General features: G+C 41.0%; 1 protein-coding gene and 1 long non-coding RNA gene across 2 annotated transcripts in view; one reads left to right on the top strand and one right to left on the bottom strand.

Annotated features, from left to right (window-relative positions):
* The window catches only part of dcc (DCC netrin 1 receptor), a 371365-nt gene that overhangs the window by 155178 nt on the left and 191475 nt on the right, over positions 1-24712 (top strand). Inside the window, 3 exon segments of the mRNA XM_034709663.1 lie at positions 277-564; positions 11332-11482; positions 14146-14282. Coding sequence (XP_034565554.1) covers positions 277-564; positions 11332-11482; positions 14146-14282 — 576 coding nt within the window.
* Positions 5497-7025, bottom strand: LOC117831138. Its single transcript, XR_004634926.1, has 4 exons — positions 6807-7025; positions 6117-6157; positions 5799-5868; positions 5497-5688 (listed from the first exon to the last, which is right to left on the bottom strand). It is a non-coding gene; the product is annotated as an uncharacterized LOC117831138 (long non-coding RNA).

Raw genomic sequence — 24712 nt, 5'->3', positions numbered from 1 at the left:
GCCCTGGCATGAACTGGACCGAGTTTAATTGTGTTGAATTGTTCTTCCTCATCTCCCTGAGTTGTTCCTGCTGCTGTTGGAGAGATTGATGCATCCTGCTTGCATTGCAGAGTTTTCACTTTGTTCTGTCTTGTAAGGACAAAGTGAGAGGAAATGAAAAATGACTGGATGCAGGAGCAGAGAGCTTTAGGCAGGAATCAAAGAAACAATCGAGTATGTATATTTACGCTCAGCTGATTCAATCGATAACCATTTTTCCTCCCTCTCCTCCCTCAGGTCCTTTAAAAGTGGTCATCCCTACAGAGTCCGTCTCCTCGTACCTTGGTGACACCGCCCTGCTGCGCTGCGAGGTCTCAGGCGACCCGACGCCTGTCATCCGCTGGCAGAAGAACCGAGAGGACCTGCCGATGATCTTTGAAGTTGAGTCCCGTTTGGCGGTGCTGCCGTCCGGCTCGCTGCAGGTCAGCCGGGTCCAGCCACCGGACTCGGCCACATACCGGTGTTTGGCTGACAATCCTGGCAGCACCAGGACGGGGACGGATGCCGAGCTCAGAGTGCTCCCAGGTAACCGATCCACCGATGATGCACCGCAAACACATTTATGATGCTTAAGATATCCTGCCAGCTGATCCGGAGCCCAACTTCTGTGTGTCGATTTATGATAGTTTGAAGTTTTACAGCCTCTTTGCATCACCAGCTGTTCGATTGAGCTGAAACTAAGTGTATCCTCGGCTGATTGGGTCTCCGCCATCTTGTTTGAATTTGTGCGTAATGAATCTTTGGATTTGTTAGGCCATGAAAGATGCATTGATGGATCCAAAGAACAGAAACGTATTTGTTAGCTGCATTTGAAGGAGCCTTTACTTGAGTGAGGTTGTGTTTATTGAACTTGAAGGTGTTTATTTCTTTGTTTTGGAGAGAGAGCTGTTTGGGTTGAGTCAGAAACGCTCATTTAATCTGCAGCAGGCTCATGGTTCTTAGTTTTTATGTGTGCAATAAAAAGATTAAAGTGACACAGAGGCAGATATTTACATATAAAATGCACAGTGGGATTAAAGACACCACAATCCTGCAGTCTGCAGAGTTTAGACTCAAAATGCAAGCATGGTTTTTAGAAACCACAGAAGAAGAGTGATTGTTTTAGAGTGTACAAGTTTAAATGTAGAGATTGTAAGTAATTTGTGCATTTGATGAATTCATGGCAGGAAAATGAAATGTTTATTTAATAAAGTTTGTTATTGTCGGACGTACTTCCTGTCTAAAATGAAGTGCCATGATTCAGCAGCAGTTTAACTTCATGATGAGTTGCTTCCCTGCAGACGTATTTTTGTCAGGTAGTAATTTCTGTTTTTTCCTCCTCATGCTCCATGTCTCATTTTAAAATGAAATGAATGAGCCGTGTGTGCGGCGTGACTTTAATAATGTGTGTGCTCAGAGGAGCTTCAGTCTGCAGGGAGTCTGTCAGCCGCTGATGGTTCTCACGCTCCGCTCTGTCCAATTATACGAGTCCACAGTCTGCCCACTTCATCACTCAGGTAACAGGCGCAGGTTAGCTAACAGCTTCCTGGTTAAACAACATCTGACTGCAGCCTGTGAAGTGTCCCTCTGCTCTGTCCCAGCAGAGGGTCCGTCCATCTACTGAGGGGAAATCAAACGTTCTTTACAGCTCGAGCTTTACCTCCATCTTTATAACAGCAGCTGACCACCTTCACACGCTGCTGCAAACACAGATGAAGAGGAGAAGCTCAGAGGAGTTCCACCTCATAACTCTCCTGTTTACTCAGATTAAGCAGAAGTATGAATAAATTAAAGGATTGATGAAAAAACTTGTTAAATAAAAACTCTACATCAAGTACAACATGAGGTATAAGATGATGAATATACACTTTGAGTTTTTAAAGCTACTACAAGGAACTTTTATATGGTTTTATCTGAAACACATTGATGTGACTTCATGACAAAGACAAATAAGACCAACAAGACTGGGAATTTCTACTGAGCATTTTTAACTGATGCAAGGGAGGAAGAGTCTGGCCAGATGATTGACAGCACACTTTTTGAAACGCTTTTTTCAAACTTCTGTCACATATTAAGTAGTATCGCAAATTGATATTGAAGTAAAACATAAAAGGTCATGTATCTAAACAGTTTGATTTTTCTTTTTTAAATAATAAAATATTCTACACTCGTCTTTTGCAATAACAGGTAAATAATAAAAGACTAAAACAAGACAGAATATGGAAGTATAAATACTCACAAAATTTGTACAGTGTAGGTAAAATAAAAAATAAGATCAGATTAATACCAGAAAAATAATGAAATATAATATAATTAAATTAAGTAAAATTAAAATGAATTGAAGTGAATAAAGTGCAATAAATCAAATAAAATAGAATACGATTAAACAAAATAAAATAAATTAAAGTAAATCAAATTAAATCACATTAAATTGTGTTATAAAAATGATAATATCGGTCATAATGCAGTCCAGGGCTAAAAATGACGACTCCAAATTAAAAGCTAGATTAAACAAGTAAATCTTTATTTCCCTTTTAAAAAAGCGTCAGACTAGCGACTCTTTTGTTGCCAGCTGTGTCCAGATGTTTGTGTAAGTAAGCAACGGCCCCGCCCCCAAACTGAAACCTGAAATCTGATAATATTTGTCAACAATAATATGTTGCAGCAGACTTCTAGCAGGTTCTGCAGCATTTCACTGAGGCAGCTTGAGATATCATATTTGAAGATTTGTCACTCTGTGGTTCTATCTGTTATTATTATTATTATTAAAGAGTATTATTCTTATTTATGTAACAAGCATAAAATACCTAAATGGGAATATGTATTTTTTCAAAGGGTCGGTACACGGCATGCTTTTGTTTCCAAGGAGACAGGAACTACATGACTCATGGAGGCAGATTATGCAGTGTTTAAGTCCAGTGAACCTAATAACTCAGTCTGCCATTTTTACAGAGATGTACACTCTGGTCTCTTAGGTATATGCATTAGATACGATCATCAAAGAGGTTTTGACACGCCCCTGCAGTCAGTGGTTCTGTTTCAGGTTTTTCAAAAGCATCTTCTCAGGAGAGAGAAAAACCTTTCTGTTAAACCCTAACATCCCTGTTCTTAAATCCATAACAGCCTTTGTGTCGCTCTCCGTGAAACCTTGTGACGTTGTTGACAAAAGCTGCACAGTACTGTACTTTAGTTCAGAGCAGGGCTTCAGTGAAGAGCAGGCTTATACCAGGATCTCCCTTTAAACGGCCGGCACATTCTGTTCACCATGTTTCAGCGCAGATTGTTTTTAAAGGTCAAAGTTTCCCGTTTAATCCCCTTTAAAATTCCCTTCTTTCATTTTAATCTGCATCCTTTTATGGAACAGATGGATTAAGCTTTAATGATTCAGACTCCGCAGAGATTTTGTTACCTTTTGACTTTATAAAGTTTTTATCAGATGGAGCCGTCAGACAGGCTCAGAGGTCAGAGGTCAGATATTATCAAAATGCACCATCTTATTCCCATGTGTGATCCCCTGATGTAATGCAGGGCTGAATCACTGTCTGAGTGACCTTTGACCTCTGTCCCACTTCCCACTCTTTTCTGGTTGTTGGATGAAACAGGCGGATTAATGACTGCAGAGGTGAGATGTGAAGCTGCTGTGCTCTGTAGTCTGACAGCAGGTGTCACTAGCCGCCATCCCTGGGGTGAAACATACAGACATACCTATATCAGACCTTCATTTGAATGATTTTAACATTGCAAATAAAAAAAGAAAGATAAACAGATCAGGTGCAAACAGAAGAGAAGTTCAGTGTTGACTTGATTTTGTTTCTCAATTTAAAGGTCCCACTATTTCTTCCTCTTTTCTAATTTAGCATCGCCACACGCTCCCTCATCAACCTCACATGTTCAGCCTCTAAATGCACTTTAATGAGTTTTCTAATAAACTGGCTCCCTGCTGGATAATAATGTGGACTCAGTACTCAGGGGTCTGGATTTTCAGCATGGGAAGTCAGCTGATTTCTACTCATGGTACAATTTACAGTCAGAGTAGGTAAAACAGTCTCCATGGAGAGCAAAAACAGGCAGAACCCAAGCTGCAGGAAGGTGCATACTGTGGACTCTTTACTCACGGTTCTAGATTTTCAGAACAGGAAATGTTCTGATTTCTGCTCATGGCGCCATTTATAGTTTTGGACAATCCCATTCTAGCAGGGTTTGGTTTTATGCAGGCTCTCTATGGAGAGCAAAAGCAGGCTGAACCCAAGCTGCAGAAATGTCATCCTGGCTCCCGTTAATGACAATCTGATGATGATATATTTACCTGAAAACACAGATATCTACAGAAAGTGCAGCTTCAAGGCAGGGCAAGGCAAGGCAGCTTTATTTGTACAGCGCATTTCATACATGAGGGCAACTCAATGTGCTTTACATTAAAACATTAAAAGCATTGGAGACATTCAGACAGGCATAAAAGAACACAATTAAAATGACAAATATAATAAAACAGAAAAGAAAAGGAAAATTAGAAATATATTAAAAATTACATTAAAATTTTAATTTAAAGTGGGTTAAAATGAGCTAAGATAGGAAGGCAGTGGCAAATAAAAAAGTCTTAATATTTGATTTAAAAGAGGTGAGAGTTGGAGCAGACCTACAGCTTTCAGGGAGTTTGTTCCAGATATGTGGTGCATAATGACTAAACGCTGCTTCACCATGTTTCGTTCTGACTCTAGGGACTGAAAGCAGACCAGTGCCTGATGACCTCAGAGGTCGAGGTGGTTCATAAAGTAGTAGCAGATCAGCAATGTATTTTGGGCCTAAACCATTCAGTGCTTTATAAACCATCAGCAGGATTTTAAAGTCTATTCTCTGACAGACAGGAAGCCAGTGTAGGGATCTAAGAACTGGAGTGATGTGGTCTACTTTTTTGGTCCTTGTTAGGACTCAAGCAGCAGCATTCTGTATGAGCTGCAGTCGTCTGATGGACTTTTTAGGGAGTCCTGTAAAGACCCCGTTACAGTAGTCTACACTCTTAGAAATTCCCCTTGTTAAAAAACGGTAAACAACTGGCAGTAGGGTTGCCAGGAAGTTACTGTAAAATTCACGGTATATTGCTGTAGCTGAAATTTACAGTTTGTTAATGTTTTTATAAATACTGCAAAAAGCTGTTATTTTAAACCTTAACAGGAAAATACTGTTGAAAAGTTTAGCAGCTTCTTAACGTATATTTACACTTTTTCTTAAGAGGTATATTTGCAGATTTTTATTCTCCTTGCATGTCATGTTATAAACAACATGTTTTAATGTGATAAACAGCCTTTGAAACTGCAACTTAAAATGTCAACACAAATAATCAAATTTCAAGGTGTCTTTTCAAACCATGTCTGTCTTTATTGAAATTGAACATTCATACAGGTATGTACTGTATTAGGTATCGCTGTGTGTGTCTGCATGTGTGTGTGTTTGTGTCTGTGCGCGTTTGTGTCTGTGCGTGTGTGTGTGTGTGTGTGTGTGTGTGTGTGTGTGTGTCTGCATGTATGTGTCACTGACTACACAAAGTCCCACTCGAAGTCCATTACTCTTTTTAGGAGACTTGAGACCGGAGATCTGCCAGAGCTCTTTTTCACCTTCTCTTTGCCCCGTACAGCCTTTGTGCCCCGCTCAGGGTTGATCCCTATGTCCCGCCTGAAAAACAAGAGTGCATGTTCAGAGTTGGGACTATTAGTTATTGAATTACAGGAAACACTTTGGTGGCTCATCTAAACATAAAAAGAATAAGAAAATGTCATACATACCATGCAGTATCAGCCGAGGAGTTGTGGGAAGTGGGAGGGTTCTCTCCATATCAGCTGCTGTGACGGATTCCTAGGACAGTTCAAATTGTAAATAATTTTATGATTGGTAGTTTGAAAAGAAGTTAAAAAGTATGACAAGGACAAAATAAAAGTAGCAAAAATGCAAAAATAATTATCTGTATTGTATTATTGATACTATTATCAGTGTCTCCCTTTTTGAATAAAGAAAGAGGAGGCCTGTTCTGCTTGTCAGACCAATCTCTGGCATCATAAAGAATAATAAACAGAAAAAGTAGACTAGAGAAATGTTTACTGTACCTCCTTCTGAATTTCCTTGCCAGACAGGAACTGCAAGGATTCTGTAAAGGGAAAAAACAACATTAGAACAAGAACAATCTAGGAATATTCAAGCAGCTACTCTCTTTATAACAACGTGTTTATTCTATCTCATGAATTGATCAAATGAAAGACACAGAAGTTTACTGCTTCACTCTGTTCAGCTGGAATGTTCCTGACTCCTGAATTGTAATTATGTTTCTGTCCATTAATAATCGATATGAATCTATAATATTTCCTGCAAAGTGCAGGCTACTTCTCAAATCAGGTCAAACTTTTTAACAAAGTTCATACGCTGAGCTTTTATCATTCAAGTGTCCCTCTGTAACCAAATAATATGAATTAATCCATACACTGAATATTAATTAAATATATTATAAAATATTAATATGTTATGCTGTTAAAACAGCCTTTTTGGAGGTTGCCACTTTTAATTTATATGTTTCAACGCATTGCAGACCCATATAACAACCCCTACCAACATTTAAATTACAAGAAAATGTTTTGTGGAGATATTCCATTTAGCAACTGTTAAGATCAAGCTAATGTTAGCTGTGACTGCTGTTTGTGTGTCATGTCAAACTCTAGCTAATGCTAATCTTACAAATAGCTTCAAACTCAGTAAGTGATGGTTTTTGCCTATTCTAACACGCAAAGCAGGAAGGCACTCACCTGTTTGTTGTTAGGATGGAGTTGGGTGGAAATTTGTCTTGTTACTCTGCTCTCCTTCCAAGCATGTGGTCTCACATTCTTTTTCCCAAAATGCAATGCAAAAATTACAAGAAATTGCTGTTTTCTTTCCTTGAAGCAATATTACAGTAAAATAACGTTATAAACCGTAATTATACAGGGTTGTCCTGTACTTAAACATAACAGGATCTTATCGTTGAAATTTCCTTGTAAATTTACAGCAATTCGTTAGAGTGTAGTCTGCTAAAGATAATCTCTTCCTGATCAAACATTCAGCTTGAGCAAACAATCTTCTGATGCCGTGTCTGGAAGGGAATTTTGGCGTCAAAGGATATAAGAGTTTCGCTCTCCTTTTTACAGGATGATGATTTGGAGGGAATGGATTGTGGAGTCTGATTTCTGCTCATGGTGCCATTGTTATCTTGAAAAATCCCATTCTTACAGGGTTTGGTGTATGCATGTTAAACAGTCTCTATGGAGAGCAAAAGCAGGGTGAACCCAAGATTCAGAAATGTCATCCTGGCTCCCATTGGTGATAATCTGACGACGATTCATTTCTCTCTTTACACAGATATCTGCAGGAAAGTGCAGCTAAATATCTGTTCCTGTTTTTTAGAGTTCAGTGAGGAGTTGGTTTCACCTTTTGATTTATTTGTCCCGTTTATGGTGCGAGTTTGTTTGTGACAGAAAGAAAGGTTTGCTTTGGGAGCTGCTAGCCTCCATGTTGGATCTTGCACAACGTCTCCTGAGAGCTGCATTCAGGGTCTCCTCTGCCAGCGTTTAGATCTCCTGATGTCCTGTAAAGTGTCAGGAATGATGGATGTGACCTCCATACTGTATCTGATGTTGCAGCCGTCTGATAAAACAATGTGGGAGAAGAACACCAGAGTCATCTTGAGATTCGGTTTGCATGCATCTGTTTACAATGATGCAGCTAAACTACTGAAGTGCAGCCAAAGCTCCTCAGATTATGTCATGACTGACTCTATATCAAATCTTAAAGCCTGATGAACTGTAATCTCAAGAGCCTGATTTGCTTCTGAATGAACTGATGAAGAATTGAATGTGTTTTGGGACGATTTAAAGAAAGAGTTAGCCCTATGTCACTTCTCCAGAATAACAGGAATAACAACATGTGTGTGTGTTTGTCTACATGTGTGTGTTTGTATCATGAACCATGTGAGAATGTGTGTGTGTGTGTGAGTGCTGGCTCCTTTCCCTCATTTTAATGCGAGAGGTGTCATTGTGTCATCTGAATCGCTGACATTCTCTTTCGATGTACGTGTCTGTGAAAGCATTAAAGGAGTCATGCTGTCGTTCAGTGATTATTTCTATGATCCCTCGCCGCTCCGTGCTCCTCGCTCTGTGACAAAAAAAAAAGGGGAAAAATCTGCAGTGTAGATATTTTTCTGCTCTGTCTTCTCGTGTTAGCGCTCAGATTCTGCTGATGATCGTGTTTTTTTTTTGTATGTTTTGTTGTGTGATTCTGATCCCCGAGGTCGAACTGTTTACATAATATCCACGTCTGTGTGTCTGCATGTGTGTCTGCGTGTATGTGAGACCTCATCAGTAAATTAAAACATGCATGGTCTGCCATAAAGAAAGACCTAACTGCATGCCTTTAAGCTCAATATATGATAATGCGACATACATTCATACAGCTTTGTGACGCAGAGACCAATCAGGGTTCCTCTGTGCTGCTGTATTAACAGGGAAAGCTAAGTCCTGGTGCCCCCAGAATGCATTGCAGCATATCAATCAATCGAATCAAGACAGGATAAGATCCAGTCCCATCTTACAGACAGGACTTGGTCTGATCTCATCTTAATCCACAATAAGCAGAGCACTTTGCAGCATTTAGCAAGTTACAGTGGAAAGGACAAACTTCCTTTAACAGGCAGAAACCTCCAGCAGGACCAGACTCATGTTAGACACACATCTGCTGAGACCATGTTGGAGAGAGGGATAGAGGGAGATGAAGAGAGAGAGAGATGATAGTGGTGAGACGGATAGTAGTAGTTGTAGCAGCTGAAGTCTGGCACGTCCACAGCAGCAGAGATCCAGAGGAACCTATGAGACAAGGGAGTTCAGGGACTCCAGAAAGGGGTAAGAAAAGAGAAAAGTGAGGGAGAGTCTGTGCTGTTTCTTTTGTGTAAATTCTGTTTATTAAATTGCGCGTGCGTGCATGCGTGCATGCGTGCGTGCGTGCGTGCGTGCGTGCGTGCGTGCGTGCGTGCGTGCGTGCGTGCGTGCCTTATATAGCACCCAGGAGCATATTGATGCAACTTCCTGTATCCATAGAAGCCCTCGAGCCAACCTGAGGGTGAACACAGCCTGACCCATTACAGGAGTGTGTGTGTGCGCATGTGTACGTATGCATGTGTGTCTTGCAGCTTGTTCCGTTTCATATTCAGACTCTCCTGAATTTAAAGCTGTGTCTCGTCTCCTCCTGCACGGAGGAACCTTGTACTCGGGCAGCAACATATCTGCACGATAGATCAGCCCTGAAACTGCTCTCGTAAAGACCTTCTGCCTGATTCTCTTTCAATAAACTGTTTGTCAAATGTAGCGTCTGTTTTCAGCACCATGGACAGCGACCGCATCATCGTCCGCCCTTAGCAGGCAGCAGAACTTTCTGTTAGCTGTGAAGCTAAATGTTTATTTTTAAATAAGGAAGTCATGTATTTGTGTTGTTTATTTGTTTCTTCATCCCTCGAGATGCTCGTTCTTTAATTGTCTGCTGCACACATGAGCGCTCGTCGAATTTCAACTCTTACAGATACTTAAATTAGTCATATACATATACATCAGCCATCGCATTATGACCTCTGACTGGGGAAGTTAACATCATTGATCATGTCTTTGTTGCAGCACTTGTCAGAAGGTTTGGTGTGTTAAGCAGGACTCAAACATTTCATCCTTGAAGGTGTGTCGGAAGCAGAAAAACATGCAAGCGTCAGGATGTGAGCGACTTTTGCAAGAACCAAGCTGTGATGGTTAGAAAACCGGGTCAGAGCGTCTCCAAAGATCAGCTCTTGTGGGGTGCATCTGGTCTGCAGGGAAAACCAATGCACCTGAGACAGGGTCTTTGGTGGCCATGGCTCTTAGTGTAGGAGTGAAGGCTGGCCCTTGTGGTCTGATCCAACAGGAGAGATTCGGAGTTAAAACTGCTGAAACGCTGAATGCTGGTTCTGATAGAAATTAGTCAGAACACATAGTGGTCACAGTTTGTTGTTTATGGGGCTGTGTAGCTGCTTACCAGTCAGGGTGACCATGCAAAGTGCGTACAGTGGGCACGCAAAGATTAGCAATAGAATAAGTTGGCCTGGAGGAAGTTTGAGGCGTTCATTTTTCATTTTAAACACCTCGAGTTATCAGGAGGGGAAGGATGTGTTTTGTTTTTACACTCTGGATGCAAATGCAGGAAAATGTTGAGAGTCAAATATCGGTTATAAATTCAAAAAACATTTTTGACAGTTTCACTTCAGAATGTTTTTTTATTTTAATATTTGGCGTCTCACAAATTGCTTTCCCCAATCCCCTCAGAACTATTTGTTCTTTTTATCTGGTCCTTTTAAAAAAAAAAGTTGCATAGACATCCACCATCCGGGCAAAGATGAGTTTGTGTTTTATAAATGAGAACAGCTTGTAAATGTCGTTTGTCTGCTGTGTGTGTGTGTGTGTGTGTGTGTGTGTGTGTGTGTGTGTGTGTGTGTGTGTGTGTGTGTGTGTGTGTGTGTGTGTGTGTGTGTGTGTGTGTGTGTGTGTGTGTGTGTGTGTGTGTGTGTGTGTGTTTGGATCGTCGCTCTTAAGATGACAGTAATGAGTGGATTGCAACAACAGTCAGAAACTCTGAGGGAGATATGCTTGCCACGTCCAGAGTGGAAGCTCACAGTGTAAAGCTTTTGGTCACAACATAAAGGAAGTGGATGTATGTGATAAACATGGCCGCCTGTTGAGATTATGCTTCACGAGAAACAAAGGAACCAGATGTGACTCACAGCATCCCTGAGTCTCTGCAGATTTCTAAATTACAGAGACATAAGCACGTATTTGCTGCAGCGTGGATGCAGGATGTTCTCTACATTCTTCTAGTGTTTGAGTATAGACTGCATTCTGGTGTAAAGAGCAGCTTCGTGCAGGAATCATTCTCCCAGTTTGCGGTGGAAGAGCTGGGAGAAGACGTTCCTGCACTCACCTGACCTCACCTCCGTCTGACACCTTTGTGATGAGCAGCAGCAGCAGCTGTTAGTCAGACCTTATCAACCTCTGTCAGCGCTGAAGCTCGCTAAGTCTCTCAGGCTGAATGGGAGATAATCCCTGCAGCAGGTCCAACATGTGGTGGGAGGACTGGAACCAGAGGAGACTTAATCCCAATGCATTGTTTCATAATGACACGTTTAACCAGAAACTGCAGCTGGAATTTCCTGTTTCACGCATAATTTTGGCTTTATCTCAGAATAAGAGTCACGTCTCTCCTCTCTCTGTTCGTCTCTCTTTCTTTCAGAGCCTGGCGTGAGCAGGACCCTCCAGTTCTTCCAGCGTCTATCACGAGTAACCGTCCTACTAGGAAGCGATGCTGTGCTGGAATGTGCCGCGTTCGGGTACCCGACTCCGAGCATCCAGTGGAGGAGAGGAGAGGAGCTGATTCAGAGCTGGTGTGTACCAAGAACCATCTTTTGTTTATTTTTTTAAAACACCCACTACCTGAAAATAATCCCTGATTCACAGCCTCTTATCAGGGTAAACTTTTGCTCTGCAGAACTGAATTGAAGGTGAATGTCTTCTGCAAACGGTGCAGGAGTGAATGCATCCTACTCATACAAGCATTAAACATCCGTAGAACTCTTTTTTTGTCAATAAATCTCTTAAAGGAACATCAATAAGAGGCAGCATGTTTTGTGTTTAACACACCCACACACACATTATTCTCCTTCTCCAAAACACACACCAGAGACCCACATATGTATTAATCCACAGCTGATAACACATCACAATGAAAGCTCTTTTTTCTGCTGGAATTGCTGTGCCTTTTCAGAAAGAGAAAGTGACGCATGAACCATGTGCCGAAGATTCATCAAATATTCATCTCGATTGTGATTTCATCTTCCAGCAGCTCGTAATCAACTGTAATTTTGAAGTTTTCATAGTTTTCTTGGCTCAAATTAAAAATCAGCTGCAGTTTGAATCAAGCTTTTCTCAAACATCCAGGGGAGGGACAGAGATGTGTTGGCTTCACTTTTGCCAGGCTATCACGCTGCTGCAGAGGCGGTCCGTGCAAAAAACAAACACACAAAAAAGCCTCGACTGTGGTGGCTGCAGTCCAGAGTCACATAATAATGTCAATATTAGTGTTTGTGATAACGCATGCAGGGAGCAGAGAAGTAATCCCTCGGAGCAGGTCATCTCTTGTTTCTGCAGGTAATTTGGATTTAGGGTAAATAATGTCAGAAATAAATGACATTTAAAGACTGAAAAACGACACAATCCACTCGTTCTTCCGCCTTAAAACACACGACAAGCTGCAGAGCGATGAACGTAGGGAGGACAACAAAGGATTAACCGGATGCTGCCTCTCTGGACTTCATCCAGTATGAACTTGCACTATTTGAAGAGTCATGTTTAAAGAATGAAGCTCGACATTAACATGTTTAATAGGTGCTGTTTTTTAATATAACATTGTTAGCCTTTGGCCTTAATAGATATGACAGCAGGGATTCAACCCTGTGGTTAACACTTGGAGGACCTCGCCTCAGGGGCGTGTGCTCTACTTCCTGAGCTGAGTCTCGTTTTAAAGTATCATCAGATGACATCCAGGAGATGCATGGTGAAAAAAAGGAGCGGTCTTATTTTGATGCAAAGATTAGCTCATTAGTAGGGATGCTCCAGAAAATGGAAACAGCACTTGGAAGTGGAGTCAAAGTGCGTTAGAGCAAATAATGAAGGGGTATCATGCAACAAAGCATCATGGAAGGTGTGAGTAAACAAGAAATGTGACAGTGTGCAACACTGGTTTACATGCTGCATAATATTCTCTTTAGAAATAAGCATTAAACATATGAAATATAGCAAAATGGTCATTCTATTTAAACTGCTCTGCCTGCCTTCTCCTCCATTACATCCCTCCTCCACTCAAGCTCCTCCTTTCTGCTGTGTCTGATTTTACCAGTGTCATATGCATCATCACTGATGCTCGCTCTGTTCTGTACCATGGGGTCTTTGTTGCTGCTCATCCTGCCTTGGCTTTTCATGTATGCACATGAAAGAGAGGGGAGGTGTGCTCTTCCCCCTACAATACATATGTCAATGGTAAAATCAGACACAGCAGAAAAGGAGGAGCTGGTGTTCTGTGGGCTGAGCTTGACTTCTTGGCCTACCTAAACTTTCGCTAGGCTCACCTTGTTGATAATACAAATGGCTTTAAGCTTCAATTTATTGGATCATACCCAGAGAAATATTAAATATGTTGTTTCAGAGCATCTAACCTAGAAAAACATGGACTCAAATGAGAAGTATGCTTCCTCTTTTTTAATCTGGGGCCTATTTTGCATTTTCTCCCTGCCTTGACTTTTCATGCATTCACATGAAAGAGAGGGGAGGTGTGCTCTCCCAACCACAGAGGATATGACAGTGGTAAAATCAGACACAGCAGAAAAGGAGGAGCAGCAAGAGAAGGCAGGTTTGCTGATTGGATGTTTTGATGTAATCAGCTAAGCGAGGGCCTGGTGTTTAGACCAGCTGATGTTCTGTGGGCGGAGCTTGACTTTGTGGCCTGCCTGAACTAACGCTATGCTCAATTTGTTGATAATATCATGGCTTTAAGCTTCAATTTTTTGGATCATACTCAAAAAAACATTAAAAACGTTATCAGAGCGTCTAAACTCAAAAACCATTGACTCAGAGGATCATTTTTTCAATCTGGGGCCTACTTTGCATTTTCCAGCTCTGTTCTGTGCCCCTGGAGTCTTTGCTGATGCTCTCCTTGCCTTGGCTTTTCACGCATGCACATGAAAGAGAGGGGAGGTGTGCTCTCCCCGCCTCAAGCTTTGGCATTCCATGTAGGGAGCTCTCAGAACAAAGCCATACCACCAAATATAACTTATTGCATGCAAATATTAATTATTTGAGGAGAGTGGTCCTGACTGAATTACATTCGTTTAAAATAAGTGTTTAATTTGTAAGATGTCACTCAGTGCAGCATCCTCAGTAGGAGAGAGTAGTGGAGTCATCATTCTCATCTTTCAGCTTTCATAACTTAATATGAAACATTTTAATTCAAGGTGTCAGCTGATAAAACATCTCTCTTTGTTTCTCTCTGTAGGAATAAGAAGTACTCTCTGCTGGCGGGCAGTAATCTGATCATCAGGAGCGTCACAGACGACGACTCGGGCAGTTACAGCTGCACGGCCTCCAACAAGAACCACAACATCACGGCACAAACAGAGCTCAGCGTGCTCGGTAAGCCAACATCTGAACTTTTATTTTGAAAGAGTCAAGAGGTGACTGGGTTTCATGCCACAATGTTCTACAGCAAGAGAGGAATCAGAAAGGTTTCCATTACATGGTTGACACATAAAAAAGTATTCTAACATCAACTTTTACTCTCAGGCATGAATGGTAAGAGTACAAGAATTCACAAACACAGCTTCAGGGCTTGTTGTGCAGGAAAGCAAAGAATCTGTGTCACTTCTCAAAGCTCCCGAGGGAAGGAACGAAAAAATTCCTGACTGGAAACTGTTAACTGTCTGACATCCCAGAAACTATAAAGAGAAATAAAAATAAAATAAAAAAAGTGGTTGGTATTCCTGGGCTGACAGGAATCCTCCCGTCTGCTCACGCTCACATCCAGAATCAAACGCAGTCATGAAATATAAAATGGGAGCCGTCTGTTTGCTTCAGGAGGTTTTCATAAATAAAATATGATTGTATTTATTGTCTGACTGCTCCTCAGCTCCGGCTGCAGCTGCATTCACGCACAGATGCTGCTTGTGTATTCAGGTGTATTCACACACCTGAACAACAGCTGATAGCTTCCAACCAAACCAGACACGACGGGAGAATATCGTCTGCCTGTTGAAAATATTGGATTTCCATGACAAATAACAGTATTCCTGCAAATGTGTACACTACATGATTATGTTATGAGGAGTATCGACGTCCTATTACTGTGTTATTGTATGCTGCATTATGCTTCTGCTTTTATGTCGGGAAACCACATTAACCCCTCGACAAAACCTTCCTGCTGTGGCTGTTATATAAAGAGCATCAAGTGTTTGCAGAGGCAGCATCCTGAGGTTCTGTGCTAACAATGCAACAAGGTTTAAACTCTGATGCTGCAACAAATCCTCTCAACAAGCCTACATGTTATTAACACTCTGAGAAAGAGGCTGTGGCATCTTTATTTTTAGATTCTAAAACTGAAATTCATGAAAGCTCCGGCCTTCTTTTTGCAACAGAGAGCTTATGCACGTCCCAAACTCAAGGCCTCAATGGCATCGGCTGCAGAACCTCTGACACAGGACTTCCACCAGATCCATGTCCGTCCGTCTCTGATCCGCTGCGGTCCGCTGCGGTCCGGCTCCGTGCTCTCTCGTCCGTCAACACCCACCGGTTGCGTTTTCGGAAAGCAGCACGGAGCAGGAGCGCCGGACAGCTGGAGTCATGTGAGCGAGGTTTTCCCGCGGTAATTACTGAATCGAGGATTCTCCTCCTCCTCCCCTCATCCATGTTGTCTTTCTGGTCATCTGAAAACCTCTGACCTGTTGATTTCAGGCCTGGCTCTGCTCATCATGACGGTTTGTTGTTGTAGTTAAGTGAAATACGATCTGGTGATAACACAGAGTGTTTTATTCTGAAAATTAACCGGATGTTTTCATTTTGTTTTGCTGTCTGACTTCCTGTCCTGCTCCATCTGCTCTGTTGAGATTGATGCGTTGTGCTCCGGCATCCGGCAAAAATAGAAGTCTTGTGTATCTGATTCGGAGGGCTCCGACCATGGACTGGATCCAGTGGAAGTTAACACTTTGACTAGAATAGAAACGATCAGATCCGGTGCTGTGACGGATCGGAGACAAACCGGACACAGATCTGGTGGAATTTGACCGTTATTCTGCATTTTGCTGTGAACTTGAAAGGCTGAAAGGCTAGAGGAGCTAGGCCTCAGGCCTCCTGTTTCTATATTCATTTATGTTTTCTATCAGGATGTTTTGAGTGCTTGATAAAAATTGGCAATGCACTTCTGAAGTGACTAATGTCCTTGTTATTTGAATGGGAATTGAAGTCTGACTAGCTGTCTAGTCTGAAGGTTGGAAAACAATCTGCAAACACTCGAAATTGAGTGCAATTTATTGAACACAACTAAACTCAGGATCTCAGAGTATACAGGTAAATAATGTCCCGTTGGTTTGCAGAGTGTGGCTACCACTTGCATAGCTAGCACCACCAGCCTTCAGTACTCCTTGCAGGTTAACGTGGTTCCTCATCGCTCTGGTGCAGTAGTTATATATCAGTTTAACCAGACACTTGCGCTAAGAGATGCCGCCTGTCACCTGTGCTTGTTTAAATCCCTCACCATTTTACCAATTTTGTTCTTCTGCTAATTCTCCATCTTTCATCTCTGAGTGTGTAATTCTCAGACAGAAATCTCCTCCTGCTTCATTTGAGCCTGTACGCCACACACTGAGAAACTTTGCCTGGGAAAATGTCATCCACGGCTCTCTGCCTTGAGCACCGTAAATCGCTCCTCCTGAATCCGATGACTGACATTTACAATAACTATTCGCAAAGCCAGTCTTAAAGCTGATTGTCTGTTTTATTTTGTAGGTCATTCCATGCCTTTAGTATTAACTGGAGATTTATGAAGACCACTTTAAAGTCCTCACAGCAGGTTAAATCCAGTCTGTTTTGAGGCGTAGGTGCAGATTCATGCAGGAGGGGAAGTGGTGCTAAAAAACTTTCAGGAAAGCTCAAATTCTCTGTCTTTAATCCTGTCTGCACACTCTATGCTATTACACACTCTTTGCATAAAGTCACACAACACAACCTTGTCACCAGCTGCACCCTGGGACCAGGCTGAGAGGTGATTTACTTGCCACAGTCAGATCTGGGTCAGTGGTCATATTACGCCCACAGGCTTGAATATTCTTTTTTATTTAAATCCGCATGAGGAAAAAAACCCGACATGAAACCTTGATAAGTTATCGAGACAGAAAGGTCCAGCATGACTCAGGATTTAATCCTCTGAGTCCAAAGTCTCAAGAGACACAAGAACAAATTATTTGTGTGCCGCTTGTTTGCAGGGAGTCAGCAGGAAGTCGCATCCAGTCAACGTTGCATAAGGGGCTTTTATTTTGGTGTTTCAGACACCAAGGGGACGTGATGTTTGATACCAGGAAGTCTAGCTAATACAATAAAAAGCCTGGTCAAGAGGGGGTTTACTACTACATCAGAGCAGGGGTTTCATCTTCTGTTGTGTCTGTCAGAGAAAATAAAAACATGTCCATAATTTTGTGCACTAAACTGGCAAAAATAAACAATAAAAAACAATCCATGAGGAAACAGAAGAGAGCACACAACAAACGATGCATAACTCATATTTAGGGATGTAAGGATATATCACAAGACAGTAAAAAATCGATGCAAATAATGGTTGATTAAAACTGATTCAACAATAGCGATAATAATTCTAAACAGTAGAAGGTGCTATTTGCATTTCACTCAGCTTGTTCAACAACATGAAGTCTCTTGCACTGCTCTCTCGTCACTTGCTGAGTTGAACGTAACAGACATGGCGGCAACAGGTGAAGACTGAGCAGTTCAGGATGCACCTTTGTGTTTCAGTCTGAGGTACGGCAGCATTTTGGCTTTCCCTGATATCTCTGAAGAAAAACACGTCAATTCACAGCCAGGAACATAAGCTGCACTTAAGTTTATTTAAAGAGATTTACCTTATTTTTTTGAATATTTAATACTTTCATTTGGGAATCGTTCACTTTCCAATTCTTTATAATTGTTCTGAAATTTTCCAGCAAGGTATTTTTGTACGGTCATTTTTAGTTTTTTTGCAAGGTGCTGAAAAAGAGTGTGCAGTGGTTTTATTTGAGTTCCAACACACCTTAAAAATGAAAAAGAATTACTTTGTTTACAAAAAAAATCAAGAGAAAATATATGTATTGCAACTGTCCATATCTGAAAATGGAATTAAAATAATAGATAATTAAATCGTAAATGAGTCTTATCGTGAACCAAAAATCGGGATTCGAATCGAATCGTTGGATGAGTGTATCCTTACATCCATACTCAAATTGCACATATTGTATAATGCACATGCAATGTGGATAATGTGCAATATATGTTTATGGTCATACACTTGTTGTAAAGGCTTCTGTGAGGATCTATAAAGTTGATCTATAATCAAAACCAGGCCTCAGTTTTTCATAACAGATCGTCCAGACTTCATTTTTTCATGTCTTTTGTGTTAAGTTCCCTCAGAAAGTCACTCTGTCGAGTCACTTGTGCCACAAAACAAGCTTTTGAATTTAATTCAACGTAAAAACCATAGAAGAAGAGCGTAACTTTCAAAACTCTCCGAGCTGTTGGGGTGTGCAGATTTTTGGGGGATTTGAAGAACGTGACGATGCTCCAAGAAAAAAACATCACAATGAGCAGAAATATCAGCGTAGGCGTGGATCAATCAATCAAAACGCCATTTTATGCTGCACAAATCGATCCACAAATCTCAGAAAATACGAAAAGGGTCAGAGTTTAAAAAAACGTCTTGAGAGTTAAAATTATGTTTTTATGCTTTTAGAGTTTTTTGCAACATAAAGTTTGGTCTGTTTATTTAGCAAATTCTGGGAAACTTTCTATTCTTATTACCTTTGGGTCAAAGTTGCACACACTCTGGAGAAACCATGGATTTGACAAAAGCCAAAATAATAACACTACAACAAGATTAAATATTCAAACAGCGGGGGATAATTTCTCTTGCATAAATTAAAGGGTTGATATCAGATACAGCTTATTCTACTGGTGTGATTTGAAATACTGCAAAGAAGCCAGTGCTTTAAAGCCATGTAAAGCGCTTGACAAGTTGAGGTAGAATCTCTTCTTTTTGGACCCCCAGGGCACCGTAGATGTCACTCTCTAATTGATATACAGGACTTGAATAGACGGCATATCACCAAACAACTGCTGTAGTGTTTTTTTCCCTTTAATGAGTATTTTTTTCTGCGAGCGGAGAGTTGAAATCAAACAGAAGCAGCTGTTGTTTGTTCGACTCTCGGGAGAAAATCTGCAAATTAACCTTCTAGTGTTTTCTCTCTCCCTCCAGCTGGGCCTCTGCGCTCGTCTCCGTCCTTTCATGTCTTTGTCTCTGCGCCCCCCCCCCCGAGTCTGTCTCAGCGTTCACGTCGCATTCAGATTCTGTTTACACTGTGCTCTCGGCTGCAAACATCGCATGATGTTTACCATAAACAGGCAGGGTGTGTGTTCAATGTGTCACGTCTGCTATCTGATCACATCGTTCTGTATTCTCGCATGTTAGATTAGTGTCACAGAGACATGTCAGAATTCAGATAATCAGGAGACACGTTGGGGCGTCTTAAACTCACATGGGTGTTTCTGGAGTTTTAAAAACCTTGAACACAGAAACTGAATTTGAAAAGTTATCACAACACAAGACACTTGGTGCAATTTTTATTAATCTTTATTTATAAAGCGCCAAATCCCAACATACGTTATCCTCAGACTCTTTCCAAACAGAGCAGGTCTAGATCATACTCTATGTTCTATTAACAAAGACCCAACATCAAGACAGGATAAGATCCAGTCCCATCTTACAGACAGGACTCAGTCTGATCTCATCTGAATCCACCATGAGCAGAACACTTTGCAGCATTTAGCAAGCTACAGTGGCAAGGACAAACTTCCTTTAACAGGCAGAAACCTCCAGCAGGACCAGACTCATGTTAGACACACATATGCTGAGACCGTGTTGGAGAGAGGCATTGAGGGAGATGAAGAGAGAGAGATGATAGTGGTGAGACGGATAGTTGCAGTTGTTGCTGGAGTCTGGCACATCCACAGCAGCAGAGATCCAGAGGGACCCACGAGACAAGGGAGCTCAGGGACTCCAGAAAGGTCTATGGTTAGGAACTTTAATGGAACAGGAAGAGTTAAAGTAAGAGACAGGCAGAGAGAGGAGAGAGAGGGAAAGACAGGATTCCAGTGTGTCAGTCTAAGCCTATAGCAGCATAACTAAAAGCTGGTCCAAGCCTGAGCCAGCTCTCACTATAAGCTTCATCAAAAAAGAAACAAAAATGTCCTCAACACACAAGAAGTGTGATGTTTTGTGTTCCTATGAATCTCCATTTTCTAGATGAAAATACAGACAAATGCTACACTACAAGACGCCATCTGTCATATGTGCTTGTTTACATCCAAGTCATCCAGTGCATTGAAGCATTAAGGTAGTAGCCTTTACCTGGAGTTACAGCCCTGGCTCGTGGTTGCACAACAGCTTAGACAAAACATAAGGCAGTCATTTGGGGCCTAGAAAATATGTTAATATTAATTGAACTGAACAGGTATTCTGGTGCCAACCGGCGAGGGTTAGGACGTTAAATCGGACACTTCAGAAACCTTTAAATGGCTTTTATGAAAACAGCACTCAAAAGACAAAAGTTAAACAGAACCAGCAGAAGGAATCAGAGTTCACATGTGGAAAAACTGGATGCATAAATATTCAAAATTTGACCACAAATTGAACTTAAACTCAATCCAACCCTGCAAGAAGAAATATGACTCACTAAAAAACAATTTTTTTTTTTTAAATCCACTGTCAGGGGCGCTGAGCAGATGGTGCACATCTCGTCAGCATGTGCCAATACTTAGAAAGAAAGATGATAAATGGCTGGAAGTGAGAGAGACCAGAGAGGAAGGAGAGAAAGAAATGAAAGGAAACAAGGGAATCAATAAAGAGAAACATGAACATAAAGGATGTAAAACGGAGGTGATCAGGACGACCCGTTAGTCATGTCAGCATTTTCCCCAAACACATCAGGCTCATACTTTCTGTTTTTTACACTTCATTTATTTCAATCTGTTTCCTGCCACTTCTTCCCATTAAATGCTCTTTGATAAAACATTTCAGAGCTGAAGCAGGCAAGGATTTAAACTGAGGTTTTCTTATCGTGGTGAGCCCGCAGCGATCAGTGAATCCACTGTGGATTTATTTATCCCTCCATCTGTCTGCCTTTTATCTCCCTCTGCCTCATCTGCAAAATTAAATATATTTGATAAGTTGAAGAGTTTTCGTACGAGCTGCATTTACACACCTTTCTCCATATTAATGGAGTTTGGGTTAAAGCAGAGAAACCTGGATGCACACACTCAGAGGACGTGTTTCAGTTCAGTTACTCATGCTACTCTTCTTCTTTGAGGTGCTTTTATTTTAGAGAGTCTTTTATTTGAGACCGTATTTTGGTCTAGAAAGTTGTGAAGTCTTGTTTTTTAACCTGGGTTCACAACCTCCGAGGAAGTGTTTCAGTACAGCTAATCATTTTATCATTTTGCTTTGAGGTGCTTTTATGTGAGACAGGCCCTTTCTTTGAGAGTCAACTTTTGGTCAAGCAAGATCTGACGTCTTGTTTTTAAAGTTTTATTCATACTCTTTAAGTCTTTGCTATTTTTTTTTAATACGTATGGTGTTTGGGTTACATCTGAGAAACCTGGATGCACACACTCTGATGAAGTGCTTAAGGAGAGCTACTCATTTTATTCTGCTACTTTGAGGGGCTTTTATTTGAGACGGTCTTTTATTTGAGACCAGATTTTGGTTAAGCGAGTTGTGAAGTCTTGCTTCCTAAAGTTTTATTCATGTTTTTTACTTATTTGCACACTTTTCTCCATATTTATGACGTTTTGGTCACAGCGGAGAAACCTGGAGGCACACAATCAGAGGAAGTGTCCCAGTACAGCCACTTATGTTATTCTGCTGCTTTGAGGGGCTTTTATTTGAGACAGGCTTTTATTTGAGACAGGCTTTTATTTGAGACAGCCTTTTATTTGAGACAGGCTTTTATTTGAGACAAGCTTTTATTGAGACAGGCTTTTATTTGAGACAGGCTTTTATTTGAGACAGGCTTTTCTTTCAGTGTCATAGTTCGGTCAAGCAAGATTTGAAGCCATGGTTTTTAAGTTTGAACTAATAATGTGCAACCCTTGACTGGGAACATGAGCGTAGGTCATTCTGGAGACACAGAGAGGTGCAGAGAGTTGTGAAAAGTTACCGATCACTGTGTGTTACAGCAGCCAAAGTTGAATTAAGGCAGCCTGTATGCCTAATGTTTCTAACAGTGCAGATAACACAGCTGCGGTCCTCCTGAAGCCACATCTTGTAAACATTTCAATAAGTTTTAGGAATAAATCAGTCAAAATTCTGACGAGAATAAACTCATATGTACTCGTATGAGTTTACAGAGATGAGGCTTTATGAGAACTGGGGATATTTTCAAGGGATGTTGACTCACGTCCTCCCACACACATCGTCTTTAAAGAAGCAGATTTTCCTGGTGTGTTTGGATCTTAAAAGTCAGAGCCTTTAGCCAAATACTCCAAAAATGTGAGCTGCATGTGTAATTCCCATTTTTCAGAGGTGCAGTTTATGTTTTCCTCAGGGCGGCTAACAGGTGAGGGAGACAGAAAATCAAAATGAAAGAAAACAAACCTACTAATTTTTTACCCAAACACTTACCACTTAGGGTTCATGCCTAACCTTTGGGGTTTGTGCCTAACCTTTAACAGATCTTTGTCTGTGGACTTTTATCCTAACCCTAACCTTTGGACATGTTTGCAATTGAACACTTTGCCCACAATCTTGCCCTCACCCTTACCATTCGGGTTTCATCCCTTACCCTAAACATATACTCAAAAGGGATTTTCTTGGCTTTTCTAAGTACTTTCTTTCTATAATTCCATATTAGAATACAGTGAATCATGTAGTTGAGAAAAGTCACTGATTGAAGGCTGAGGATTGAAGCACAGGAGACGCAACAGAAAAAGAGAAGCTATGTTAAGGTAAAAAAAAATAATGAAGGTGAACTTGTTCCAAATCTAAAATAATGAGCTACGAGCATGAACTAGTTCATTTTCATCAGTGTGGACTGAACTTTGAGCTAGCTCATTTAAAGTTTGAATGTTCACAACACAAGTCTTTCAGGAAGGACTCTGTGGAAGTTCTCCAAATTTGGCTCAGCTTTCTTCTTTTACTCAAAGGTGAACTGATTGACATTTGGTGGTCAAAAGTCAAACAATGATGACGCTGCCGGGATGATCTCAGGTTTGAATGACTATGATCATGAATGATTAAGACACAATGTCAAAAAAGTTAAAAGTACACTTCGTGTCTGTCTTCTGGTGTGATATCTTCAGTATGCCTGGATAGAATAAATTCAAATTGGACACAAATGCTCGGCTGGACTCTGGGATTATCCAAGAAGGGAGTTGCATAATATCTGGTTTAGTTATTAATTTATCCGTTGGAGAGAACTTGGCGATCTGCTCTTGGTTATTGGACAAAGAGACTTTCTTTGGATTATGTCCCTCTCTTTCATCTCTCCTGTTAAATGTCGATACTTAAGCAGTTGTCTCGTCCTGGTCAACACTTGTGGATGTGACCTGCTTGGAGGATGGCATAAATTCAAACCTCACTGTTTCACTTTGGTTGACATAAATGCTGAATATATTTTGCATTTTATTTGAACCATAGACTATTTTTGTGCACATTCCTTTTAAGGGTTTTGGAATGATGCCCCAGTTTTTACTTCCTTTGAAAGGCTCATTTTCTGGGCCAGAGATTCATTTCAGACATGCACAAAGAGTCCAGACATGTTTATGTTTATTCTGGATGTAAAACTCGTAACAATTACATTTTTGAAAAAATCAACAAAAGTTGGCCGTGATTGGACGAGCCCCCTCTTCCAGTCTGTGTCTTTCGTTTACATTAAACCAATAAAGAAGAAATATGTTGTGCTGATATGCTCCATTACACTCTGTTTTTCTGATCGCAGGCAGTTAGATGCTGATGGATCTCCTCTGTGTGCTGATGTATGGAGATGTGTGTGTTCTGACTCCACAGGGCACTGACCATGATTAGATGATTAGGATAACGAATGTGTGTGTTGTTTCCCATAATAATGAGTGCAGCCCGGCTCATTAGCTGGTTCCTGTTAGCGGCTTAATGAAAGCAGAGAGAAACAGAGCCGGGCTGCAGCTATCACTCATATTCAGTGTGCTGCTGTCAGCGACAGTGCGAGTGTTAGCGCTAGATGCTAATGGAGAAAATCACACAGTGTGGACAAGAGAGTACCCTGTAACCAAAGGGTCACAGGTCTGGCCTTACAACAGCTAATAAGGGAACAACCGCTGGCAGACAGTGGTGTGTTGCTGCTACTGTCTTGTAATACAGTGTTCAAGTGTTGTTAGAGGCTCGACACAGCCTGGACAGTCGCTCATCCACTCTAATATTCAAAACCATTAAAATATGATGATTTGGTTTCCCTCCAGCATCAAGTCTGAACAATGCTGTCAACATGCTGTCGGATAAGTCTGGGGATTTGTTATGTAAGGAGCAAGTCTGAAAACTAAGAAAGCACCTTCAGTTTTACAACCAAAACAGGGTACTTTAAAAAAACAAGCACTCGTTGTTCACATTTTGCGAAAGTTCGTATCTTTGAAGTTAAAGGGTCTACATTATTCATGAAACATAGATTTACATACGTTACAGAACTTTATACAACCCTTAATCCATCACAAATGGACCCAGAGAAGTCTTTGGAAGTGATTTTGAGCACATGCTGTGACTTCCACTACAGAGTCATGTCTGTTTT

This window comes from Notolabrus celidotus, chromosome 19 (genome assembly GCF_009762535.1).
Source record: "Notolabrus celidotus isolate fNotCel1 chromosome 19, fNotCel1.pri, whole genome shotgun sequence".
In the NCBI taxonomy this organism is placed as follows: domain Eukaryota; kingdom Metazoa; phylum Chordata; class Actinopteri; order Labriformes; family Labridae; genus Notolabrus; species Notolabrus celidotus.
This window is presented reverse-complemented; position numbering and strand designations above follow the sequence as displayed.